Below are 27,606 nucleotides of genomic sequence, written 5' to 3' on the forward strand. Positions count from 1 at the left end.
TGTTGGGAAGACGGTGCCTGAGACCCTCCTCAGGGACGCGTGCCAGTCAGTGTCCTGGTCTTCTCAGGAGGCCTGTGATAGTCTGTCCATCCGCTTTCCGATCCCCCTACCCTCTGCTGACTCACCATCACACACTGGGCAGCAGGTGCCCGGGTGGGGCCGGGCAGGGTATGGGCACAGACTGGCACATTCCCGCTGGTGGCACCGGATGTGGCCCTCCTGTGGGGGACAGAGGAAGGGGCCATCAGAACGCAGCCAGGTAGCAGAAGCAGCCTTCAAGTCCCAGCTATCCATTTACTAGATGTTGTTATGAGCAAATTGTGTCCCCCTTCATATTCTTATGTTGCAGTCCTAACTCCATCAGAATGTGACCTTATTTGGAAATAGAGTTGTAGCAGATGTAATCACGTAAGATGAGGTGAGACTGGAAGGGGGTGGCCCCTGATCCAATGACTGGTGTTCTTTTAAAAAGGGGAAATTTGGACACAGACACGCACAGAGAGAGCAGCATGTGGAGACGAAGGCAGAAGCCACGGGCTGCCAAGGATTGCCAGCCAGCCGCCAGAGCTGGAGAGGGGCCTGGAACAGTCTCTCTGACAGTTCTCAGTAAGAAGCAACCCTGCCAGCACCTCGATCTTGGACTTCTGCCTCCAGAACCATGAGAGGACCAATTTCTGTTTAAGCTACTCTGTTTGTGGCACTTTTTTACGCAGCCCTAAAAACAAATGCAGGTGTATAACCTGGCATATCACCTAAAGTTCTCTGTGACTCAGTTTACCCATCTGGAAAAAAAAGAGAATGATCCTATTTGCAGGAATAGAAATGCAGACGTAGAGAATGGGCCTATGGCACGGGGGAAGGGGTGGGGGAGGGGAGGACGGCATGAGCCCACCAGGCTCCCCCGTCCCTGGGATTCTCCAGGCAAGAACACTGGAGTGGGTTGCCATTTCCTTCTCCAATGCATGAAAGTGAAAAGTGAAAGTGAAGTCGCTCAGTTGTGTCCGACTCTTTGCGACCCCATGGACTGCAGCCCACCAGGCTCCTCTGTCCATGGGATTTTCCAGGCAAGAGTACTGGAGTGGGGTGCCATCGCCGTCTCCGGAGATATATGCACTACCACGTGTGAATAGCTAGCTGATGGGAAGCTGCTGCGATAGCACAAGGAGCTCAGCTCGGTGCTCTGTGATGACCTAGAGCAGTGGGAGAGAGGCTCAAGAGGGAGGTGACACGTGTATACGTATAACTGATCCTAGCCTAGCCAAAGTTATCGTTTTTCCAGTAGTCATGTATGGATGTGAGAATTGGACCCTAAAGAAAGTTGAGCCCTGAAGAATTAATGCTTTTGAACTGTGGTGTTGGAAAAGACTCTTGGGAGTCCCTTGGGTTGCAAGGAGATCAAACCAGTCAATCCTAAAGAAAATCAGTCTTGAATATTCGGTGGAAAGACTAACGCTGAAGCTGAAATTCCAATACTTTGGCCACCTGATGGGAAGAACTGACTCATTGGAAAAGACTCTGATGCTAGGAAAGATTGAAGGCAGGAGGAGAAGGGGACGACAGAATGAGATTTTGGATGGCATGACCGACTTAATGGACATGAGTTTGAGTAACCTCCAGGAGTTGGTGATGGACAGGGAAGCCTGGTGTACTGCAGTCCATGGGGTCGCAAAGAGTTGGACACGACTGAGGGACTGAACTGATAGCTGATTCACTTTGTTGTACTGCAGAAACCAACACAACATTGTAAAGCAATTAAACTCCAATAAAGAACTTTTTAAATAATAAAATAAAAAAATTTTTAAGGAGACAATAATAGTCCTGTCCTCATAGCCTTGTATGGGCATAAGATAAGTGTGTGGTGTGGCACCCACCTCCAGAAGCTGACACTTAACAAACACTTAGCTGCTATGACTCCCCACAGTCTTTCCCAGACAGACCCAGTCCCTGGAGTTCACACCTATACCTGGGCTCGCTACCTCCAGCCCCGTAAGTGTCTGGGCAGCCAGTGACTCTCTCACAGGTGGAGTAGGGATTTGGGTGTCAGTGTGAACAGGGAGGGGAAGCACATGGTAACAAGGGGGTGGGTGCACCATGGCCTTCACAGTGGAGTCCTTCATCCTTGGTGAACTGTCAGGAAGCTCTGTGGCTCTGGCTTCAGCCCTCTGAATCATAGCCCTCCTTGGTGTGCACCCTGCCTGGACATGAGGCCTTCGTGTCCCTGCCTTTCTCCCCCAGGCTTTGCCCTGACTCTTCCCTATATCTGGTGTCTTAGTCCATTCAGGCTACTGTAATAAAAATCCTGTAGTCTGGGTGGCTTACAAACAACAAAAAATTTAGTTCTCACTGTTTGGGAGGCCAGGGAGTTCAAAATAAAGGTGTTAGGAGTTTCAATGTCTGGTGAGAGGCCCGTTCCTGCTTCAAGCATGAGTGCCTGCTAAGTCACCTCAGTCATGTACAACTCTTAGAGATGCTTTGGATGGTAGCTTGTCAGGCTCCTCTGTCCATGGACTTCTCCAGGCAAGAATACTGGAGTGGGTTGCCATGCCCTCCTCCAGGGTATCTTCCCAGTCCTGCTGTATTCTTGCTTGTGTCCCCCACATAGTGAAAGGGGCAAGAGAGCTCTCTGGGGTCTTTTTTCATTTTTGGCTGTACTTGCTGTGCTCTGTGGCACACACAATCTTAGTTCCCCAACCAGGGACCAAACCTGTGCCCCGTGCCGTGGAAGTATGGAGTCTTAACCACAGGACCACCAGGGAAATCCCTCTGGGGTCTTTTTTTTTTTTTTATAAAGGCACTAATCCTATTCATTACTTTGCCAACAAAAGTCCGTCTGGTTAAAGCTATGGTTTTTCCAGTAGTCATGTATGAATGTGAGAGTTGGGACTATAAAAAAAGGCTAGGTGCTGAAGAATTGATGGTTTGAACTGTGGTGTTGGAGAAGACTCTTGAGAGTCCCTTGGATTGCAAGGAGATCAAACCAGTCAATCCTAAAGGAAATAAGTCCTGAATATTCATTGGAAGGACTGATGCTGAAGCTGAAGCTCCAATACTTTGGCCACCTGATGCGAAGAGCCGACTCTTTAGAAAAGACCCTGATGTTGGGAAAGATTGAAGACAGGAGAAGAAGGGAATGACAGAGGACAAGATGGTTGGATGGCACTATCAACTCAATGGACATGAGTTACAGCAAGCTCTGGGAGATGGTGATGGACAGGGAAGCTGGTGTGCTGTGGTCCATGGGGTCAAAACGAGTTAGACATGGCTGAGCGACTGAACAACAACAAAATCCCATTCACGAGCGCTCTGCCCTCTAGAAGTAATCACCGCCCAAAGGCCCCACCTCCTAATACATCATGTAGGGGTTAAAATGTCAACATATGAATGTGAGGGGGGCACACAGACATTCAGTCTATAGCACCTGGAGTGTCCCCCCATTCCTCCCTGCTCAAATCTTACTCACTCATTCAGACCTAAGTAAACACCACCCCACCCCGAAGTTTTTCTAGATCTGTGCTGCCCAATAGAAATATAACACAAACCACATATGTCATTTAAAATTCCCTGGTAGTTAAAATTCAAAAAGAAAAAGAATCAGATGGAACTAAATGTTAACATTATATTCCACTCAAACCAATGTATCCAAGACGTTATTTCAACATGTAATCAACATGAAGTGTTAAGAGACATTTTATGCTTCTTTCTCTCATAAGACGTCTTTGAAATCCAGTGCGTAGTCTACCCTTTACGTCCATCTCAAACAGGACAGTCACATTTTGAGAGCTCAGTGTCCACACGGAGTGGCTCCTGCTCAGACAGCAGGGCTCCGGACATCTCAGATCAACTGTATTTCTCTGTCCCTGGAGTCTGTGCCCCCGTCACATCCTGCCTGCCCAGCCTCACTCCTCCTGTAACCTGAAGCACCTTGGTTTGGGTTCACAAACATGCTGCCCACCTACTGTGCTTGGAACTGGACATACGGGGCGCAACCCCTTCCACAGCCTCACGGCCTCCAGAATTAGGTCTCCTCCATCTCTGTCCCCTCACGGTGCCTTTTGGGATGTGTTCAGTGGACTGAAGGAATGAATCTGGGTGACCCGGGGTCGGGGAGTGGTGGGGGCAACCCAGGAGCAGCATGGGGACTCACCAAGCACTGGCAGATCCGGCAGGGGTCCCCAGGGGTGGTCCACTCTTGTCCATGCTCCCAGTGAGAACCGTTTTCTGTGCAGCCTTGAGCTGAGGGAGACAGGCAGAGAGGAAGCCTGGTGGATATTTCAGCCAGACCTTCCCTCCTCCACATGCCCTCTGAGGGTCCTTCCCGGAGCCTAAACCCAGCCAGATCCTGCCTCTGCCTGGACCCCTTGCCCCGGCTTCCCAGCACCCCAGGCAGGGTCAAGCCCAAGCTCCTTGGCCTGACTTTCTAGGTCTTCGAGGGCCAGCATGGCCACGCCCACCTGTCTCTGGCGCCGCCCACCCCTCAGTGTAAGCCACGCCCACCTGCCTGCACCTTCCCAACCAACACACGCCCACCTCACATGGAGGGTTAGTCCCAAGCTGCTCTCTCTTCCTGGCATCCCCTCTGCCCTTCACCTAGCGAACTGCTCTTTAGCCTTGAGGTTCTGTCCGGACCCACCACCCCCAGGATGCCCTCCCTTCCGTGCCCAGGTTGGACTAGGTCTCCACTAGGTCTCCTTCCTCTGAGTTTCCATAGTATCTGTGTGTAATCTAATCCCGCCTTTGCCAGTCCTAGTTTGTGACTCAATGACACCCTCTAGTGGTCTGCCTCGAGGGTCCACCGGGTGTCTGCACAAAGCAGGTAATAGTCAATGTTTATTCAGGTATACAGTATCATTATCCCCTTGTACAGATGGGGAACTGAGACACGGAGTAACTCCCTCAGAGGCACACAAGTGCTAAGTGTCAAGGGCAGAACTTGGAGCAGGTGTGGTCAGGCGCGGCTCCCCCGCTGACAGGACCCGCAGGTCAGGGGTCTGCAGAGTGGGCTCTGGGTTGACGAAACAGCCTAACAGCCCCACCTGGAGCTCCACCAGGGAAGGGGCAGGGGCTCTCACCTTGGCAGGTCGGGCAGCAGTGCCCAGGCCTCAGGACTGGCTCGGAGCAGGGGATGGGCGGGCACTTCGTGGGCACACAGCGAACCAGGCTCCTCTATAACACACCCACAGCTGTGCTGCCTCAGGCTCTGGCTCCCAGAGAGAGCAGACTGGGCCACAGGGTGGGGATGGAGGGAGAATCTCTCTGGCATCAGGCCTTGGGTGGTATGTGAGGGGCTGAAAGAGTGGCAGGTGCGGCCCAGAGCAGGCGCGGGTATCCCAGGAAGAGCAGGGCCCAGGCAAAGTTTCGGAGGACTCACCAGGCAGGAGCACTGGAGACAAGGGTTGGAGCTGGACTGGAAGTTGGCCCCTTCCTCGTAAAGCTGCCCCTCATACTCACAGCCTGGGGAGGATTACCAGAAAGACAAGCTGGTCAGCAGAGAGCAAGGTGGGTGGTCATCACCCAGGGGAAGGCATGACACCAAGTAGGTAAGGAACCCTCTGGGGCTGAGGCCAGGGGCGGGGGCGGGGGCGGGGTGGACAAGACAAGGGCAGGTCACCTGGCCGGCAGACGGGGCAGCACTCCCCAGGTGGGGTGTAGCTCTCCAGGCAGTTGAGCTCTGAGCATGAGGGCCCCTGGCACCGCACTGTCCCTGCCTGCAGGACAGACACAGAGCCCTCCTTCCTTCTCCACTGCCCAGGCTGAGTGGAGGCCTAGATAGCTCCAGGGCTCAGTGCCAGGGTGGCAGCAGCAGCCCTGCCTGGCCCCCAGGTCAGGCTTAGCACTGCCAGGCCTGGGGTATGCTGGACAGCAGGGATGTAGGTGGTAGTTGGGGCCAGGCTCTGATTCCTTTACCTGGCAGGTACAGATAACACAGCGCTCCAATTGCCATGTTTCCCCATCTCTGTGGCCTCCAGGGCAGCCTGCAAAACCAGGGCCACGCCCTCAAGTAAGGGACCCAGAGAATTGGGGCAAAAGACAAGGACAAAACATCAAAGGGGCACTGTTCAGGTGAGAATCAGATTTGTATATTTACTACAACATTTCAGCAGATGGCAGTATAGTGTCTGACTCTAATATCAGTAGGTCCATCATTTTACAGCACATGGAAGCAGTGAGGAAGAGTGACTTTTTAAAAATTTCACCAAAGACATCATCAGTTCAGTTCAGTTCAGTTCCGTTGCTTAGTCATGTCTGACTCTTTGCGACCCCATGGACTGCACGCCAGGCCTCCCTGTCTTTCACCAACTCCCAGAGCTTGCTCAAACTCATGTCCATTCAGTCGGTGATGCCATCCAACCATCTTGTCCTCTGTCATCCCCTTCTCCTCCTGCCTTCAATCTTTCCCAGCATCAGGGTCTTTTCAAAAGAGTCAGCTCTCTAAGACATCATATGGGCTAGCAGTGGCCCTGAGGCACCATTTATTTTACAAGCTATGTGTGTGCACGTGTGAGCACATGTGTGTATGTGTGTGTGTGTCCCTTTTCACTGAGATCTAATGACTCCAAAGACATTACTCCTCATCTCATCTTGGCCAAGACTTTCAGGCTACATTGCCAGACCTCAACCAGTACCTGGGCCCCTGTCCCACCTTTCAAACTACCAGCTGCTATTCTTCCTGCAGTACAGTTGCCAGATAAAATATAGGACACCCACTTAAATGTGAATTTCAGATGAACAACACAAAATTTTTTAGTATAAGTACACCGAAAATATTGCACAATTCAGTTCAGTCAGTCATGTCCGACTCTTTGCGACCCCATCAATTGCAACATGCCAGGCCTCCCTGTCCATCACCAACTCCCAGAGTTCACTCAAACTCACGTCCATCGAGTCAGTGATGCCATCCAGCCATCTCATCCTCTGTCGTCCCCTTCTCCTGCCCTGAACCTTTCCCAGCATCAGGGTCTTTTCCAATGAGTCAACTCTTCGCTTGAGGTGGCCAAAATATTGGAGTTTCAGCTTCAGCATCAGTCCTTCCAATGAACACCCAGGACTGATCTCCTTCAGAATGGACTGGTTGGATCTCCTTGCAGTCCAAGGGACTCTCAAGAGTCTTCTCCAACACCACAGTTCAAAAGCATCAATTCTTCAGCCCTCAGCTTTCTTCACAGTCCAACTCTCACATCCATACATGACCACTAGAAAAACCATAGCCTTGACTAGATGGACCTTTGTTGGCAAATTAATATCTCTGCTTTTCAATATACTGTCTAGGTTGGTCATAACTTTCCTTCCAAGGAGTAAGCGTCTTTTAATTTCATGGCTGCAATCACCATCTGCAGTGATTTTGGAGCCCCCAAAATAAAATCTGACACTGTTTCCACTGTTTCCCCATCTATTTCCCATGAACTGAAGAACATGAACCAGATGCCATGATCTTCGTTTTCTGAATGTTGAGCTTTAAGCCAACTTTTTCACTCTCCTCTTTCACTTTTATCAAGAGGCTTTTTAGCTCCTCTTCACTTTCTGCCATAAGGGTGGTGTTATCTGCATATCTGAGGTTATTGATATTTCTCCCAGCAATCTTGTTTCCAGCTTGTGCTTCTTCCAGCCCAGCATTTCTCATGATGTACTCTGCATAGAAGTTAAATAAGCAGGGTGACAATAAACAGCCTTGACATACTCCTTTTCCTATTTGGAACTAATCTGTTGTTCCATGTCCAGTCCTAACTGTTGCTTCCTGACCTGCATATAATTTTCTCTAGAGGCAGGTCAGGTGGTCTGGTATTCCCATCTCTTTCAGAATTTTCCACAGGGTCTTGTGATCCAGTTTATTGTGATCCACATAGTCAAAGGCTTTGGCATGGTCAATAAAGCAGAAATAGATGTTTTTATGGAACTCTCTTGCTTTTTCAATGATCCAGCGGATGTCGGCAATTTGATCTCTGGTTCCTCTGCCTTTTCTAAAACCAGCTTGAACATCTGGAAGTTCACGGTTCATGTACTGCCAAAGCCTGGCTTGCAGAATTTTGAGCATTACTTTACTAGGGTGTGAGATGAGTGCAATTGTGTGATAGTTTGAGCATTCTTTGGCATTGCCTTTCTTTGGGATTGGAATGAAAATGGACATTTTCCAGTCCTGTGGCCACTGCTTAGTTTTCCAAATTTGCTGGCATATTGAGTGCAGCAATTTCACAGCATCATCTTTCAGGATTTGAGATAACTCAACTGGAATTTCATCACCTCCATTAGCTTTGTTCTTAGTGATGCTTTCTAAGGCCCACTTGACTTCACATTCCAGGATGTCTGGCTCTAGGTGAGTGATCACACCATCGTGATTATCTTGGTTGTGAAGATCTTTTTTGTACAGTTTTTCTGGGTATTCTTGCCACCTCTTCTTAATATCTTCTGCTTCTGTTAGGTCCATACCATTTCTGTCCTTTATCGAGCCCATCTTTGCATGAAATGTTCCCTTGGTATCTCTAATCTTCTTGAAGAGATCTCTAGTCTTTCCCATTCTGTTGTTTTCCTCTATTTCTTTGCATTGATCACTGAGGAAGGCTCTCTTATCTCTTCTTGCTATTCTTTGGAACTCTGCATTCAGATGCTTATATCTTTCCTTTTCTCCTTTGCTTTTCGCTTCTCTTCGTTTCACAGCTATTTGTAAGGCCTCCTCAGGCAGCCATTTTGCTTTTTTGCATTTCTTTTCCATGGGGATGGTCTTGATCCCTGTCTCCTGTACAGTGTCACGAACCTCCATCCATAGTTCATCAGGCACCCTGTCCATCAGATCTAGTCCCTTAAATCTATTTCTCACTTTCACTGTATAATCATAAGGGATTTGATTTAGGTCATACCTGAATGGTCTAGCGGTTTTCCCTATTTTCTTCAATTTGAGTCTGAATTTGGTAATAAGGAGTTCATGATCTGAGCCACAGTCAGCTCCTGGTCTTGTTTTTGCTGACTGTATAGAGCTTCTCCATCTTTGGCTGCAAAGAATATAATCAGTCTGATTTCGGTGTTGACCATCTGGTGATGTCCATGTGTAGAGTCTTCTCTTGTGTTGTTGGAAGAGAGTGTTTGTTATGACCAGTGTGTTCTCTTGGCAAAACTCTATTAGCCTTTGCCCTGCTTCATTCCGTATTCCAAGGCCAAATTTGCCTGTTACTCCAGGTGTTTCTTGACTTCTTACTTTTGCATTCCAGTCCCCTATAATGAAAAGGACATTATTTTTGTGTGTTAGTTCTAAAAGGTCTTGTAGGTCTTCATAGAACCGTTCAACTTCAGCTTCTTCAGCATTACTGGTTGGGGCATAGGCTTGAATTACTGTGATATTGAATGGTTTGCCTTGGAAACAAACAGAGATCGTTCTGTCATTTTTGAGACTGCATCCAAGTACTGCATTTCAGACTCTTTTGTTGACCATGATGGCTACTCCATTTCTTCTAAGGGATTTCTGCCCGCAGTAGTAGATATAATGGTCATCTGAGTTAAATTCACCCATTCCAGTCCATTTTAGTTTGTTGATTGCTAGAATGTCGACATTCACTCTTGCCATCTCCTGTTTGACCACTTCCAATTTGCCTTGATTCATGGACCTGCCATTCCAGGTTCCTATGCAATATTGCTCTTTACAGCATCGGACCTTGCTTCTATCACCAGTCACATTGCACAGGACATACTTTTAAAAATATGTGCTATTTATCTAAAATTCAAATATAACAGGGCATCCTGTTTTTATTTGCTGAACCTGAAAACCTTATCTTCCTAACTATGAGCTAGTAATACTTCCCAGCAGTCACTGCCTCCACTTCTGCCCAGCTCTCTTCATGTCACTGGCCCATGGCCTTCCTAGTCTCCTAAAGCTCAGAGTCCACTCTTCCATGGCATACAACTATGTTCCTTAGGAACAACCTTCCCTCTGCAGCCCACTGTCATCTCTGGCTCCATGCCCAGACCACTGAGCATGTAATAACCCCCTACCTGGTCTTCCTGCATCTAGCCCATACCAGATGAATATTCCAAAAATGCCTCTTGGAACATGCCACACTCTGGCTCTGCAGCCTTCAGTGGCTCCCATTGTCCACAAAAGAAAGTCCAAACTGCAAGGCTTATAGCAGCCTGTTCCCACTGGCCTTCCCAGGCTGATTTGCTGTGACACACATCTCCGCATTCTGGTGCACAGAGGACCCTCTTTCTGAGGAAACCCCACTCTCCCTTGAAGACCCAGCTTGGATGACCCATTATCCATAGAGCCCTCCCTGCTTTACTGCCCTCTCCTCTGGCAACCAGCCACTTACTACCTTTCTCTGCATCCTCTTAATCTGTTCACTGGCTCTTAAATCTTGTATTGCACTAGCTATATAAATTCATCTTCTCACTAGATTAGAAGCTCCTGGAGGGAACGAAGAAGATCATGTCAAGCCTTTGGCTCAGTCCCAGGCCAGAGGCAGCATTTGCTGACTTGTACTTCACTTCCAAACTCCCTAAACTGGAGCAAGCAGGCGGGCACCCTCTGGGCACATGGCAGGGGGCAGGCCAGGCTTGGGGGCCCCAGAACCAGTGTGGGAAGTGGGGCTGGGGCAGACAGGAAGCGGAGTGGGCTCACAGTGTGGGCAGCATGCTCCTGGCTCTGGGCAGGGTCCTCTTGGGCATGGCTTCTGGGTGCAAGTTACAGCTCCTTCCTGTGGGGAAGCAGGTGATAGAACTCTGGAGGGTGGTCCTCCAGAACCAAAACTTCCCCCCAGGCTGGGACCCACCGGAGGAGCAAGAGGCTGAGCGGGCTCAGAGTCTGCAGGCTACTCTTGGCCCAAGGGCAGAAAAGGGATGTCCTTCCCCCACCCCCATCATCTCCTGCCACTCTCAACCCTCGGAAACCAGCGCTTTCAAGAGCCACCCACATCTCCAGAGTGGGGAGATCCTGGGAAGGGAACCGAACACTTGCTATGGAGGGGTGAAGAGGGAAGGCTGGAGGAAGGTGGAGCCAAGCGAGGGAGAAGAGGCAGGTATATGACAGAGACAGAGGCATGAGTGGGGGACACTGAAGGTGCACAGGTGAGGAGCGGGTACAGGAGGATAAGAACCCCTCTGTGTGTGTTGCGGGGGTTGAGCTCCAGAAAGCACAACAATTCAGAATCAACTGAAGGCTGCCAGAGGCAAGGCTTGGAGGGATGGCAGGTAGAACCCCCCACTTCGAAACATTCTGCACACCAGCTGCAGCGACAGGCAGCTGAGGTGAGGGGGACAGGGGTGGGGTATCCTGGGGGTCCACGAGAACTCACCAGGCAGCGGCAGGTGGTGCAGGCATCTGGGGTGAAGGTCTCCCCATTGCCATAGGCCTGACCATTGTGGCTGCAGCCTAGGGAGGACACGGTGCTGTCACTCAGGGCCATCTCCAAGCCCCAGGGTGGTGCCCACAGGCAGGCGGATGGCACTCACCGTGGCAGCGGGCCGGGCCGGGCTTGGGGACACAGTTTGCAGCCCCGTCCTGGCAGACGCAGGCTGTGCAGGCGTCGGGCTCCCAGCGAGCCCCCTCGGGCCAGGCCCGGCCCAGCCCCCAGCACTGGGGGGGAGCCGGGAGGCACTCACAGGACTCCAGCTGCGTCACCCTGCCCTGCAGGCCCTTGTTCTGGGGAAGAGGTGGGGGCAGGAGGCACTGGTTCAGCCTTCCCCACTGTCTCCCGCAGGGTATGAAAGCCAGGGCAGGATGAGAAGGAAACTTGATGGAGCAGAGGTGGGCCCACCTCCAGGCAGCATCCCGATCAGACAGCGCCAGTTCTCATGGCCTGGGGTCTGGACGGGCTCCCAGAGGAGCATGGGCCCCCAGTCCTCTTCTTTAGACAAAAGGGGACCCAGGCCTCATTACCCAGTTAAAGACCTTTATCCATCCAAAATCTTCCCTGACAATGTCTTACATGAAGTAGGCACTCTATAATGTCCACCAAGTACATGAAAGAAAATGAAAATCTGGTTGACAGATACCTGCAGGTCCTTCTCATGTAAGAAAGAATCGATGTTAACTGTTCAGATAAGAGCCTTTCTATGTGCTTTTAAAACAAAACTCTATTTCAGGGTCCCACAGGCTCCACTTCCCTCCTTTCTTTCCACTACACCAGGCCTGCCCTGCCCCTTGCACACCCACTGCCTTCAATGGTACCTGTTCTCTGAGCTCCGTGACCTCAGCCTCCAGCCTTTCCAGCCGCTCCTCCAGGGGGCGCCACCGTTCCTCGGGGACCCCAGCAGGGGCTGAGGAGTGGGCTGGCCCCTCTGACTGGTAGTCGTGGATGTCAGCAAAGCCAAGGGGCTCCCTGGAGACAGCCCCACCTGAAGGCACAAGGATCCAGGGAGGGCCAATGGGTGAGGGGGCTAGCAAGGCTTCCTGGGTTTGTCTTCCCAATGATATCAGTCCTATACCCAACCCTTGTCCACATGCCAAACCCACCGTCCTGGGAAGGAGAGATGGTCTGTGAGGGGCTGGAATGAAAGCATGGGAGGAGGAGGAGGGTGCCCGGGGTGGACAAAAGTGACCCAGACCAGTTTTCCTAAGTAAAGCTATGACAAACCTAGACAGCATATTGAAAACAAAGGCATCACTTTGATAAAAAAAAAAAAGTCTGTATAGCCAAAGTTATGGTTATTCCAGTAGCTGCGTATGGATGTGAGAGCTGGACCATAAAGAAGGCTGAGCACAAAGAATTCATGTTTTCGAAATGTGAGGCTGGGAAAACTCTTGAGAGTCCCTTGGACAGCAAGGAGATCAAACCAGTCAATCCTAAAGGAAATCAACCCTGAATATTCACTGGAAGGACTCATGCTGTAGCTGAAGCTCCAATAATTTGGGCACCTGATGAGAAGAGCCAACTCATTGGAAAAGACACTGATGCTGGGAAAGATTGAAAGCAAAAGGAGAAGAGGGTGGCAGAGCATGAGATGGTTGGATGGCATCACCGACTCAATGGATGTGAGTTTGAGCAAACTCCGGGAAATAGTGAAGGACAGGGAAGCCTGGTGTGCTGCAGTCCATGGGGTATCAAAGAGTCAGACACAACTTACTGACTGAATAAGAGTAACAAGAACCTCAGGCAGGTATAAGCCCAAGGGATCCCAGCTCACTGGGGGCCTGGGGGAGGATATAGACCAGGTTTCCCTGTAGCCTGCTCTGACTCTGCAGGGGTCCCCAGCCACGGGGAATGTGCCAGGGTCATCCAGCCTCATTCAGACCAGGGTCTTGGCCAGGGACAGCCTGGGGAACTGACATGTCATGCTGGGAGGGCCCACAAGTCAGCACAGTCAGCAGGAGAGGGAGACAGACCAGTGCAAGATGGGCCTGCTTCCAGGGACCTGGTGTCTGTGAGCAAACCCCGCCTCCATCTGCTCGGCTTCATCTTCAGAAAGGACACAGCTTCTGGGCACAGCAGTGGGCAATTTTTCCCCCTGCTGTCACGCCCAAGCCTTGCCACTCCTTTCCAGGCCTATGGCAGAGGGGCTTGGGAACCCACACGGGGCAGGGTGTGCTCCAGAAAGCAGGATGTGGCTGCATTTCTTGAAGGGTTTGGGGAAAGTGCTGCCAGGGCCCCTACTAGCTTTCAAGGCTCCATCAGAATGAAGACAGCCGGTCCCAGGTTCTACACGACACTGGGTCCTAGGAGAGGCTGGGGAAGGCCACTTTCACCTCACTTTGATCTCTATTCCACAGTCAGGAAAATAAAGATTATGCAAATGGGGATCGTCTGACTCCAGGCTTGGTTCCCAAACATCATCCCTCCTCTGGGTGAGGTGGGCCGGGCAGCAGAGGGTCTGGAGCGGAAAGGAGGTGAGGAGCAGGAAGGGGAGGAGGGAAAGGGAAGAGTCCTTCTGCAGAGGCATCTCATTAGTGAGGCTGGCCTGGGCGGCTGAAAGGGCTTCTGGTGATCGCTAGTCCAGTGAAGCAAGGGCACAATGTCGCTCACTCCCCAGCCCCCGACTGCCTCCACCAAAGTGGGTTGGAGAGTCTAGTCCGAAACCTAAATTGTCTTCTTTTGTCCAAACCTGCTTTGTCCTGAGTTCCCTGGCTTGGTTAATGCCACCTTTGTGGTGCATGCTAAGTTGCTTTGGTCGTGCCTGACTTTGTGACCCCGTGGATTGTAGCCCACCAGGTTCCTCTGTCCATGGGATTCTCCAGGCAAGGACACTGGGGTGGGTTGCCATTTCCTCCTCCAGGAGATCTTCCTGACCCAGAGATCGAACCTGCGTCTCTTAGGTCTCCTGCATTGACAGGTAGGTTCTTTACCACTAGCGCCACCTGGGAAGCTTGATGCCACCCCCACCTACCTAGAAATCTGGGGCTTGGTTGCCCTCTTGGTACCCCTCCCAAACCCCATCAGTCTCTGGTCTCAGCCGGTTATCCCCCCACCCCATCTCCCCAGCTCCACTCCTCTCCCCTCTTATCTCCACTCTGGAGGCTGAAATCTCCCTGCCTCCAGCTGCTCCTCTTCTCCTGGCACAGTCGGTTTAAATCCCACATCTGAAGGCGCCCAGCAGCAAATCCAAATGTGACCTTTCCCAAGTGCCCATTATCTTTTCAGCCTACTCTCCTACCCCGCAACACCCATACCTTGGGCAGGGTGTCATCACTTGGAATGGCTCTCTGTCCTGGTGTGGGATCCAGCTCCCTTCCCAGCCCCATGAAGGGTGGCCAAAGTGGTCCCAGTATCTTACACCCTTCACCCCAGCTCTACACCCCATGCCCCATGATTCCTTCTTTCAGGCCACTGCCCGCCTGCTGAAGCAAACACAGTCAGGGGGTCAGGAGAAGCTGGGGTCCTCTGGGACCCTCAGGGAAGATCCAGCATCTTTTGCCTGGAGAGACCTGTAGAGAAGAGCTCCTGGTTGTTGTGCAAAGCCTGATTGCTTCCCATGGAACTGTCCTCAGCTCCCCTCCCTTCCCCGCCCCAACCCCCGCCCGACACAATCCATGCACTGACCCCTCTATTCCTGCCGGTCCTGCTGGAGGAAAGTCAGATACAGACACTCAAAGCCAGTTCCCATGGCGGACCTTCTTTTTTTTCCCCTCCGTTCTCGAGACAAATAATTAACTTCAGACTCCCAGATTCCAGGGCAGCCTCTCCCCCACCGCTGCCTGCAGGAATTCCTACCGAGGCCAGAGCAGGAAGCCCCCTCCTGCTCCGGGACCCCGGAACGCCGTGCCATAGTCTCCGTGCTGCCACCCCCACGCTCGCTCCTCCACCGATGGGGAGGACTCAGGCCGGCTGGAGAGGTGAACATACCGCAAGGCAGCGCCCCGGGAGGCAGCCCCCCTCCCAGCCCAGCTGTCCCCTCAGACTGGGCTGAGCAAGAGGTGAGGTCCCACTGGCTGTCCCCAAACCCTCAGCACCCCAACTTACCTCGGCCGGTCCCCGGGGCCAGTGTCCGGCTCGCGAGCTGCAGAATGAGGGACAGCAGGACGGCCGCGGCTCTGGCCATGCTCGCCCCGCCTTGCTGACTGTGGTCTTGGCTCAGCAGGCACTGGGAGGGGGGGTGGGGACACACCAGGCCGCCTCCCACCCAGCCTTTGTTCAGGGAGGGCTTCTGGTGTCTGTCATCCAGGCCTGTGGTGCCTGCCTCCCTCATGGCACCTCCTGACCCCAGCCCTGGATCAGAGGTGCAGGAGAGTGCCTGGAGGGGGGCCAGAAGCTGGAAGCAAGTGGGGGTGACTTCTCCTGCATAAGGTCCAGGAGCCAACCCTAAAAAAAAACCCCACAAATTCGTCACTCTCGGGCTCTGGGACCACTGGTCTCCCTGACCCTTGGGTCACTCTGCCACCCTGGAGTTCCCTTCTTCACCTGTGTATAGGAGAAGCAAACTGAGCTGGGTTCAAATCCCGGCTCAGCCAGCTCCACGTGCCCATAAGCCTCTAACTTCATGCCTCAGTTTCCCTATTTGTAAACTGGTCATAATATCTACTTGTATAGACTTGCAGTGAGGACTAAGCGAAACTATGGAGATAAGGAATTTAGGGTAGGGTAGTGGCTGGCACAGACTAAGTGCTCAGTAAACAAAGGAAAACAAGTGGTGATGCTCCAGGTCTCCCAAGTCAAGGACTCCTGGTTTCCTCCTCCTCTCTCCACCTCTGCATTTCTTTCCTGGACTCTACCCACCATTCCCATCTACCCTGATAGCCCCAGGTTGGGCCCCAAATGCCAAGACTTTCCTTCCCCAACCCATTTCCAGATCTTGGGCTCAGGCCTGGCCTCGGGAGGGGGGCGTTGTGAGTCCAGGCAGGGGGCCCGGCTAGGCCCTGGGCTCTGCAGGGGGAGGGGGAAAAAGGGAGGAAGTGAGAGACACTGGTCACGTGGACCTCAAGCCTGGGAAACTCCTCGGTGCAGCTGGGAAGCAGGGGAGGTGGGGATGGGCCCCAGCTCACAGGCCAGGGACATGGAGGGTGGAGCCACGAATCCCGCCATAGCACTCGTTCCCTCCCCCCACCCCCTACTTCCCCAGGGAAAGGTGTGTCTCCTCCCCCGCCCAACGCCCCCACCCCAAGTGTGAACCCCTGAAAGGTTCCCAGCAGTTGGCAGCAGGGGGCAGGGAGGGCAGCTATGGGCCGGTACTGAGACCAGGCCTGGCTAAGCCTGGAGCCAGGCTCCCGGGAGCAGAAGAACGCCAGGGCCAGCTGGCTGGAAGAGGAACGAGGAAGTGGCAGCTGTGCTCCCACCAGGGTTAAGGAAAGTGATGTCTGTCAGAAGCAGGGCCCCGGGAGGCTGGGTGGAGGAGAGGCTAAGAGCAGACTCCAGGTCAGTCCAGAGTCTGATGCTCTCTGCTGTGACCTCAGGCAAGTCGTTTAACTTTCAGTGGCTACTTTTTCTTCTCTGTGGCTCTAATGGCACCCACCTCATCGGTGTGTGAGGGTTAGCAAGTTAGCTGGAAAGAGGACTCAGCACGGGGCCTGGCACATAGGCATTAGGTCTTATCGCTTCTCCTCTGGGATGTCGGTCACCCCATCATTCCCACTTTACAGATGAAGAATCTGAGAAGTCAGGTAAGTCACCCTGGGAGTAAACCACGGAGCCTGGATTCAATGCCAGGCCCTTGGGGCCCCAGGGCCTGTACTCCACATCACCACCAGGAGCCCAAGCACCCGCCCCGGCCACCCCAGCTCCCAGCTGCTTCCTGCTCTGGCCAACCCCCCACACCCTTACCCTCCCACTGTGCCCACTCCATCCCCTCCGTCCTCTGTCAGAGCACCTGAGTATCGCTGGAGAACATCCCTGCCCTTGGGTGACTAGATTCACTTCAAATTCATACCTACAAACTTCAATGGACATGCAACACCATCAGAAATTCTATTACAGTTCCCTGGTAAAGGGACTCCCTGGTGGTCCAGTGGTTAGGACTCCATGCTTCCGTTACAGGGAGCCCAGGTTCGATCCCTGCTTGGGGAATAAGATCCAACATGCTATGCAAAGAGGCCAAAAATTAAAAAAAAAAAAAAAAATCCCTGGTAAATCCAATCTCCTGTTCCCAAAGAGGAGCATTTCATACCCTTGCCTTCCTTACTAACAGTTTCAGTGGCCCCACCCTTATCCGCTATATGATTTTGGCAAGTTATCAAACCTTTCTCAGCCTCAGGTCCCTCCCCTGTGAAGTAGGGGAAATAATAGTACCTCCCTCGTGATTCTTATAAAGGCTGTCTTAGCCTGGGTTTCCTGAAAGCAGAGCCTGAGACAAAGGCTTACATGTAGGTTTATTTTGGAATATGATCCCAGGGAGCAGGAATGAGGGGTAGGAAGGATGGAAAACTGATACAAGATCGCCTTGTGGAGGAGCTGATCACTGTGTCGGGCATCTGTGTGTCCAATCCCATAGGTCCGTCTGTATGAAAGCAGCTCAGACGGAAAGAGGAAACACTTTTCCCCTGAGCTAGCCTCACAGGGCATTCACTGCTCCCAGTCAGGTATGAACAAGTGTTTAAGTGGGCTCCTAAGGTGTCCAGTGCCACTCAACAGGGAAGTTCCAAAGCAAGATGGGAGCAATTAACAGCTGGGGCCTGAGGCGAGACACTGCCAGGATGCGTGTTTGCAGAGCTGCCTGCTTTGGAGAATGGATTAAGGTGCAGGTGAGTTGGAGAAGACTCTTGAAAGTCTCTTGGACTGCAAGGAGATCCAACCAGTCCATCCTAAAGGAAATCAGTCCTGAATATTCATTGGAAGGACTGATGCTGAAGCTGAAACTCCAATACTTTGGCCACCTGATGTGAAGATCTGACTCCTTGGAAAAGACCCTGATGCTAGGGAAGATTGAAGGCAGGAGGAGAAGGGGATGACAGAGGATGAGATGGTTGGATGGCATCACTAACTCAATGGACATGAGTTTGAGTAAACTCCGGGAGTTGGCAATGGACAGGGAAGCCTGGCATGCTGCAGTCCATGGGTTCACAAAGAGTCGGACGTGACTGAGCGACTGAACTGAACTGAAAGAATTCGCAGAAGAGGTGTCCAACGAATGAGACAATGCCTGTAGAAGTCTTTCTATGGTATCCGGCACATGTTAAGCACCCAAAACATATTATTTTTATCGACATCATTGTCATCTCCTGCTGAAGCCCAACCTGAAAAGCTAATATTAGCCTTCTTTGTCTGCCACAGAAGGTACAGAAACTTCTGGAAAAGTCACTCTATGAAATAAAAACCCAGGAAAGGGTGTTGTTTGGGAGAGGCAGTTGAGTTTCAACCACGACTGATCATAGCCTCTTGGCGCCAGGTATCGAGCCAGATACAGGAATACAGGAATGAACAAATCAGGAAGAGCAATGGGCAGAACGCCCTGGGCCAGGCCGAGGGATGCGGGACATGGCCCCTGGCGGAGGGAGGGGCACGAACACACGACCCTCGGTGCACGCAAGTGTCAGGCTAAGGGGCTCATATCTCTCTGCTCAGCTAGTGGAACCAGATGCCACCATCCTCACCAGAAACCAACGCTCTCTTGTTTTCTTTAGCCAGGAATGTTCTGGCTAGAGAAACAAGGAATAACTCTGGCCAGGCTTGAGTCCTTACTTGACAGGGTGTCCCCACGTCTGTGACTCAGCAGGGCTTGTGGGCACAGTAGCGTGTGTAGCTCAGTATGGCAGCAGAAGGGCTCCGGGTCTAGAGTCAGCGAGTCCTGAGTTCAAATCCTGCTCCACCACTTACTGTCTGTGCTGAGTGATCTCCATGTCTACCTCTTCCATTCATCCTCCCCCTCCACGCCCTACAGACTGCTTCACTCTGGCTTTCATGCCCTCTGTCTTCCTGTTGGGTCAGTTGAAGAGAGGCACAGGCAGGACCTGCGGGCAGGAGAGGAGAGTGGTTGGGGTATTTCTTCCTGGCCTCCTGCTCACCACATTATCCCTGTCCCTTATCTGCTCAGCCCAGAGGGTGGCAGTGGATCCCTGCTAACAAGTTCCTGGCCTTCAGCTTCCCTGGTGATTCTCTTAACCATATCTGCAGACCTGTAAATGGTCCCTTCTTAAATTTCTCTTTAGCTAACCCCTTTGGAGGGGGATTCTCTTTTCTCCTGGTCCTTTAGCTTATATGCTAACCTTACCACGTATACTCTACCTCCCTAAGCCAAAACCTTTAATCTGTAATGTAATACGTGCATACGAGTGCTCAGTTGTGTCTGACTCTTTGCAACCCCATGGACTATAGCCTGCCAGCCTCCGCTGTCCTTGGAATTCTCCAGGCAAGGATACGGGAGTGGGTTGCCATTTTCTACTCCAGGGGATGTTCTGGACCCAGGGGTCGCACCCATGTCTCTTGCATTTCCTACACTGGCAGGCAGATTCTCACCGCTGAGCCTGGGAAGCCCCTTCATCTGTAAAAGGAAGTAATAACCACTGCTGTAGGTTGGGAGAGTCCAGTGAGGCAATGTACATGTGATGTGTGCCTGACACATGTGTGGCTCCTGATACACAAAAGAACCCAACATAAGTTACTTTCTCTTCTTCCCGTCCTTCGGGTTGTACTCACAAGAGCAGCAGGTTGATTTTCCTCTGGATTTTGTGGCTGGAAGCAAAAGGTTGCTGTAAGGAGTGAGGGAGATAGGGATAAGGAAATTGTTAATTTTGTACTTAATGCCTTTCAAGTCTGGGGCTTCCCTGGTGGCTCGGTAGTAAAGAATCCACCTGCTAATGTAGGAGACTCGGGTTTGATCCCTGGCTCGGAAAGATGCCCTGGAGAAGGAAATGGCAACCCACTCCGGCATTCTTGCCTGGGAAATCCCATGGACAGAGGGGCCTGGTGAGCTATAGTCTAGGGAGTCGCAAAAGAGTTGGACATGACTTATTGACTAAACGACAGCAACCTTTCAAACCACACCAGTTGTAACAAGCGAAGTAAGCCATCACAATGTTATAAAGGCAAAGCGCATCATGACACCTGCTTCAGCCCTTCCTTGCTTATCACTCCCCCCAGCGTGACCAATGGTAACAAGGTCCATTGTTCCACACCCATCCCCTGGCCCACATGACCACATGCAAGCCTGTGAGCATCACATGGTTTCGTTTGGGTGTGGTGCTTGGGAACAGGCTGGGCAGGATCCCATCCCTCCCCCCCACCCCAGTCTGCCCCTGCAAGTCACCCACTCGCCCGTGAAGCTCCTCTTTTGGTGGTTCCTGTCTCCACCTCCCTATTTACCCAGGACCCTCTCTCCCCGCTCACAACATCATGTTCACCCCAGGCAAAGGTTACCCTGACTGACTGGGCGCTGTTTATCACAGATCTGATTCTAATTCCACAGCTGTATCCCACAGCTGGCCACCCCTCCACCTGATTCAGAATAACTAGGCTGCCAGCCCCTTCCAGAAAGGACTTCTTCTGTCCCTTAAAATGCCTGCAGGGGTGCATCTCACTGTATTCCAGGGACCATGCCAAATTGCAGCATGCCTACTCAAGTACCAGTGTCAGCCCACACACTTGACCATCACTGCTCACAGGTTAATAGCAGAGTTGGAACTCAGTACTTCCTTGTTGGATGGAACCTGCTGGGATTTTAGGAGTGTGTGTGTTTTTCTGTTACTGTCTTTTGGTAAAGAGAGACCAGTGCAGTCAGATTGCCTGTCTGAACCTTGCCACAGAGCCAGCAGCTGGAGATGGGCAGTACTGGCAGAATATTTCCAGGCACCACACAGGGACCTCGAAGCCACGAGGTTCTCCAGCCTGGAGGGGAGCTTGCCAAACAGCCTTGGGCTGATTGGGGAAACTGGGACTTCCCCAACCTCTTTTTTGAGTTTCTTTTTCACAAAGAATGATCCTTGGGGATATCATTAGGGCTTGAAGAAGCTGAGAGGGTGGGGCAAAGAGGAGAGGAAATGTGTGTGGCTTCCTGCATGCAATTTCCTCTTCTTCCCACCCATTTTTCTTCTTCCAATGCCTCATAGTCCTGCTCTCAAGATCCCATAAAACCTCCTCTGGTGGTTCTGGGCAGCACAGTCCAATAGAACTTTCTGTGACAATGGAAATGTTCTATATCTGCCCCGTCCAATACAAGAGCCCTACGAGGCTCCTGAGCCCCTAGTAGTAATATGGCTAATGCAATTGAGGATCTAAATTTTTAGCTTTATTTAACTCTAACTCACTTTAATACAAATAGCTCTATGTAGCTAGTGGCTACGTAGCACATATTCAGACTGTAAGGCAAATTTGTGCAAATTAGTGAAAAGGAGAGCTTAACAAGACAGCCTACTCCCTTCCATGGGCTGGGAAAGTTTTGTAATGGGTCCACAATGGCGGAGATGTGGATGAGGCCTCCTCGAGCTGGGCAGCGCACAGCCCCATGTGGCTGGCATGGCTCCAGGCCCGTCCCCAGATGGCAGTGTAAAGAAATGTAATTGAATGGTTGCCTCTTGACTTCCTTTGCAGGCAGGAAGGAAGCTGCCCACGCAGACCTTCCCCCGAAGGCTGGCCAGAAGAGAGAATCTTGCAGGAGTTTGGGCCAGGACTTGCCAGGGGCCTCTGGACAAGGCCCTGACCTCACTCAGCACCATAGCTCCACTCCATAGTTTGGACACAAGCAAGATCTTAGGCTGAGGGAGGGGAAATGGCAGCTGTCTGTTCCAGGTTATATGAAGAGAGGGGGTCAGAGGGTGAGGGGGTGAAGGCCAGTGGGTCAAAGCCACAGCTGGGGCCATCTTGAGGCCCCAGATGTCTTGGCACCCAGTACTGATCTCAAACTCCTGCTCGTCTGGGGTTTTTGGTAACAGCTTTATTGAGATATAATTCACACACCATAAATTCACCTGTTTAAAGTGTACAATGGGATAGTTTAATATACTCACAGTTGTGCAGCCATCACTGTGATCAATTTTAGAATATTTATCTATAATAAACCCCACACCCTTTAGCATTTCCCCCACTATTTCCCGCCACCATCCATACTCCAGTCCTAGGCAACCATTCAGCTACATTTCTTGTCTATGTATATGCCTATTCTGGACATTTCATATAAGTAGCCCTTTGTCCGGCCTTTCATTTAGCGTCATGTTTTCATAATGTATCCATTTTGTACCATGTATCTGTACTTCATTCCTTTTTATTGCCAAGTAATATTTCATTGTGTTTATGTACCATACTTTATTCATCCACTCATCAGCTGATAGACATTTGGGTTGTTTCTGCTTTTTGGCTGCTATGAATAATGTTGCTGTGGATATTTATGTGCAAGATTTTGTGAGGACAGACACCGTAATTTCTCTTGGGGATATTACTGGGCCTGGAATTGCTACAGCATATGGTAACTATGACTTTAACTTTTTGAGGAACTGCCAAATTGTTTTCAAAAGTTGGCTGCATCATTTCACATTCCCAGCAGGGGTGTGATAAGTGATAAAGTGAAAGTCACTCAGTCATGTCTGACTCTTTGCAATCCGTGGAATGTGGCCTGCCAGGCTCATCTGTCCATGGAATTCTCCAGGCCAGAATACTGGAGTGGGTTGCCTTTCCCTTCTCCAGGGGATCTTCCCATCCCAGGGACTGAACCCAGGTCTCCTGCATTGCAGGCAGATTCTTTACTGTCTGAGCCACCAGGGAAGCCTAGTGATGTATGAGGGTTTTAATTTCCCTACTTCCTTGACAACACTTATTATCATCTGATTTTTTGGATGATAGCCATCTAGTGAACGTGAAGTGGTATTTCTTTGTGGTTTGATTTGCATTTGTCTAATGACTCATCGTGTTGAACATCTTTACATGAGCTTATTAGTCATTTATGTTTCTTCTCTGGAGAAATGTCTATTCAAGTCTTTTGCTCGTTTAAAAAATTGAGTTATTTGTCTTTTTATTATTTTGTTGTAAGAGTTCTTTATATATTCTAGATATAAGTAACTTATCAAGTATATAGATAGCCAATATTTTTTTCCCATACTGTGGGTCATTTTCATGTTTTATGATTTGTTTTGTTTCTTTTTTTTTGGCAGCACAAAAGTTTTTAATTTTGGTAAAGTCCAATTTATCTGTTTTTTTTATTTTGTGGCTTGTACTTTTGGTGTCATATTTAAGGCATCATTGCCTAGTATATGGTGGTCGTTGTTCAGCTGCTAACTCATGTCTGATTCTTTGCGACCCCAAGGACTGCAGCTCGCCAGGCTCCTTTGTCCTCTGATATCTCCTAGAGTTTGCTCAAATTCATGTCCATTGAGTCAGTGATGCTATCTAATCATCTCATCTTCTGCCAACCCCTTCTTCTTTTGCCTTCAATCTTTCACAGAAGTCTTTTCCAATGAGTTAGCTCGTCACATCAGGTGGCCAAAGTATTGGAGCTTCAGCTTCAGCTTCAGTCCTTCCAATGAATATTCAGAATTGATTTCCTTTAGGATTGACTGGTTGAATCTCCTTGCAGTCCAAGGGACTCTCTTGAGTCTTCTCTAGCACCACAATTCAAAAGTATCAATTCTTCGGTGCTCAGCTTTCTTTATGGTCCAACTCTCACGTCTGTATATGACTACTGGGAAAACCATAGCTTTGACTATAGACAAGTGTATGTGAAGTCGCTCAGTCGTGTCCGACTCTTCGAGACCCCACGGACTGAAGCCTACCAGGCTCCTCCATCCATGGGATTTGCCAGGCAAGCGTAGTGACATGTGTATGGTTAGAAAAATTTATCCCTGTGTTTTCTTGTAAGAGTTTTATAGTATTAGCTCTTCCATATAGGATTTGATCCATTTTGAGTTAGTTTTTGTATATGGAGTAAGGATCTGTTGTTAGGTACACATATGTTTATAACTGTCACTTTTCTGATGGAATATACTTTTATCATTATAAAATGTCCATCTTTACCTTAAGTTACGTTTTTTGTTTTAAAAGCTATTTTGTCTGGTGATACTATAGTGCCTCCCGTTTTCTTATGGTTGCTGTTTGTATGATAAAACTTTTATCCATCCTTTTAATTTAAATCTATTTGTATCTTCAAAGTATGCTTCTTATAGACAGTATTTTGCTGGATCTTGTTTTTAAATCTGGTCTGATGATCTCTGCCTTTTGATTGGACTGTTTAATTCATTCACATTACTAATATAGTTGTATTTGCATTAGGGATTTTACTTGTTTTCTAAATATATCATTCTTATTTTTGTTCCTCTGTTTCTCTTAGACTGCCTCCTTTTGTATTAAGTGATTTTTTTTTTTTTTTTTGGCCGTGCTGCATGGCAAGTAAGATCTTAGTTCCCCAGCTAGGGGCTGAACCCATGCCCCCTGCATTGGAAGCATGGAGTCTTAACCACGGGACCACCAGGCAAGTTCCAAGTCAGTAATTTCTTGTATAACAGTTTAATTATTCCTTTAATGATTTTTTTTAAAAAAACTTTTTTCCTGTTTTCTTAGCGGTTATTCTAGGGTTTACTTGTGGACAGTTTACTGTCTTCCTGTCCCATCCAGGTAAGTTGTCCCCAGGAAAGGTCCTGGGCAGAGCAAGTGGGCAGGAGAGCTGCCTGAAGAAAGATGGCCTTAGAGATGGGCCACAGGAGGCCGGACTGACCAGGGAGATGGCCACAGTGTGGTAGCCCCAGGATACAGGCTGCAGTTGTGATGGAGCTTTGTGGGGCTGCACGGACCTCAGATTTTGAGTCAGGGCAGAGGTCCACATTCAGGGAAATGCGTATTCTAAGATCCAGGCAGGACCTATTGGTAGCCTTGTAGTCAGGCGCCCGGGGTAGCTGCCCCTGTGGCTCCATCCTGCTCCTCAAATACCTCCCAGTGTGGACCCTTGAGCTGGTCCACAGTTCCCCTCAGCCCCCAGGGACCAACAGGCGGCAGGGCTCACTGGGAATGGAGGCTACCCTCCTTTTCCCCATTGGCTACCAGCCCCGCCTCCCAGGGCACTCAGAGCGTGTACGGGTCCAAGGCCAGGCGCTGCTCCCCCCACCAGGAGGCCCGCTCTGGGGAGCATGGCTGCTGCTCCGCGGATGAGCACGCGGGCGCTACTCGGAGTGACAGGTCCCTCGGTTTCCACCCTGCTATGCCTCCCATCCTCGGCAGCCAACGGCTGACTGAGCCCAGTGAACCCAGCCCATGTCCTTGAGAAAGCCTGATGGAGAAGGTGGGGCTTGGGGAGGGAGGGTTTCCGGGGCAGGTTTCCAGGGAGACGGAGGAGGAGCCAGGCCTTTTATACGGCAGGACACTCAGGCTCCCCCTGTACCTGATGGCCCACCGCGCCCCATCCTGCCCAGCCCGTGACCTCAGCTTGTCTTGCTCAGGGTCTTCTGTAAGGCCCCAAAGTGGGTACTTAGGAAGTAGTCCTTAAAGTCCCGGAAAGGTGGAAATCCTGGGGAACAGGACCCACCTTGTTCTTAGTGCCGATGGAAGCAGACCCCTTCTCATTCATTCTGTCACCCACTCCTTTTCCTGTCTATCATTCATTCATCCAGGAACTCCCACCGTGGAAGAGCTAGGATGGCTGGCTGGCTGACCCTCGGCAGAAGCCTGAGGCAACCATGGGACCAGGGTATGCCCCCAGTTTCCCCAGGAGGGTCCTCCCTTCCCAGGGTTTTGGTTTCTCACCTCTTGCCCCCCCATCCTCACCACCTCCCGTCCGGGTACCGCCCTCTGCTTTTCTCTGTTCTACTTCACTCCCCAAAGCTGCTGGGCCTGTGTGACATGGGGTCCCTTGGCCTCTGAATTCTGGGTGGAATTGGCTAAGGGGAGGCATTGGAAAGAAATAGGAGGGCAGGAGGGTGGCACAGATGGAGCCCCCTGCCCCCCCAACCCACGCCGACTGTGCATGGCCATGGATCCTGGAGGGCAGCCCCTCCGTGGATGGTAACAGTTCCCTGCTGATGCTCACCTTGGGGGCCTGGAAGTTTCACAGTGGCTTCGTCAATCCTGTTCGTGAGTGCTAAGTTGCTTCAGTCATGTCGGACTCTCTGTGACCCCACAGACTGTAACCCACAGGGCTCCTCTATCCATGGGATTCTCCAGGCAAGAATACTGGAATGGGTTGCCATGCCCTCCTCCAGGGGATCTGTCCAACCCAGGGATCAAACCTGCATCTCTTATGTCTCCTGCTTTGACAGGCGGGTTCTTTACTACTAGCGCCACCTGGGAAGCCCAATCTTGTTCACATCTCTGCAAATATTCTAAACTTGCTTCCATTTAATTTCACCTGCATCCTGCCACAACCTCGTCTCATACGCCTCCTATCTGGAGCTGCCCACACTGAGGTGTCCCCTTTTTCTGAGTCCCTGGGGCAGTCGGGGGGCCTGTGAGAAGTCATCAAACCCCAGAGACAGTACTCAGCTTCCTGAGAGCGGGAGGAAGTCAGTAGAGGTGCAGCAAGACAAGCAGGGGAAAGGCGGAAGAGCCAGGCAGAGGGAGGAAGAAATGGACAGGGTCGGGGCAATCACCACCCCAGCGTCTGTGTGATGAGCCTGTTCTTTTAGTTTTCTTTTTAAAATTATTTAGAATTTTTATCTAAGACTTACTGGAAGAGTTCTTTAAGGCCTATTTACCGTATATAGGTCTTTTGCTTCCATGAAAAGAAAATTACAAGCTAATACATTTCTTAAGTTCCTAAAACTTCTTTTTAAAAAATATTTATTTTTATTTAGTCATTTATTGGGCTGTGCTGGATCTTAGTCGCCATATGCAGGATCTTTCATTCCAGCATGCAAAGTCTTGTGACATGTGGGAGCTGGTTCCCTGACCAGGGGTCAGACCCAGGGCCCCTGCACTGGGAGCACAGTGTCTTAGCCCCTAGACCCCCAGGGAAGTCTCTATTCCTAAAACTTCTCGACATGTAGAATCTGGATTTTCTGAGTGCCCTTTTAATTTATTTTTAATGCCCTACATACAGTGAAAACTTTTTAGTGCACAGTTCTGAGTTTTGGAATATACAGAGGGTTGTATAACTGTCACCACAATCAGATCAGGATAGAGAACCCTTCCCATCCCTTCATACTACCCCCCTTGGCGGTCAGCCCCTCCCCACAGTCCCCCATCCACCCACCCAGCTCTGTTCTGTGATCCCACACCTTCTCCTGGGCCTGTTTCTGAGGGTGAGGCGGCTGGGGAGTGGGCAGCCTCTCTCAGGGGCCATGAGCATGCCCTGGCACACACAGGCCACATTTTCTGTACAGACAAACCCCCGGGGCCTGAGAGTGAGGAAGGAGGC

General features: G+C 50.8%; 1 protein-coding gene across 1 annotated transcript in view; it reads right to left on the bottom strand.

The window, feature by feature from the left end:
* KCP (kielin cysteine rich BMP regulator) overlaps positions 1–15,453 on the bottom strand; it is a 32,553-nt gene extending 17,100 nt beyond the window's left edge. Inside the window, exons 1-11 of the mRNA XM_052638853.1 lie at positions 15,375–15,453; positions 12,149–12,315; positions 11,431–11,620; positions 11,274–11,350; positions 10,601–10,676; positions 5,905–5,972; positions 5,609–5,705; positions 5,369–5,451; positions 5,070–5,163; positions 4,145–4,233; positions 126–219 (exon numbers count right to left, since the gene is read on the bottom strand). Coding sequence (XP_052494813.1) covers positions 126–219; positions 4,145–4,233; positions 5,070–5,163; positions 5,369–5,451; positions 5,609–5,705; positions 5,905–5,972; positions 10,601–10,676; positions 11,274–11,350; positions 11,431–11,620; positions 12,149–12,315; positions 15,375–15,453 — 1,114 coding nt within the window. The remainder of the gene's footprint in view (positions 1–125; positions 220–4,144; positions 4,234–5,069; positions 5,164–5,368; positions 5,452–5,608; positions 5,706–5,904; positions 5,973–10,600; positions 10,677–11,273; positions 11,351–11,430; positions 11,621–12,148; positions 12,316–15,374) is intronic.
* Positions 15,454–27,606: the final 12,153 nt, after the last annotated feature.

Source organism: Budorcas taxicolor, chromosome 4, assembly GCF_023091745.1.
Source record: "Budorcas taxicolor isolate Tak-1 chromosome 4, Takin1.1, whole genome shotgun sequence".
In the NCBI taxonomy this organism is placed as follows: domain Eukaryota; kingdom Metazoa; phylum Chordata; class Mammalia; order Artiodactyla; family Bovidae; genus Budorcas; species Budorcas taxicolor.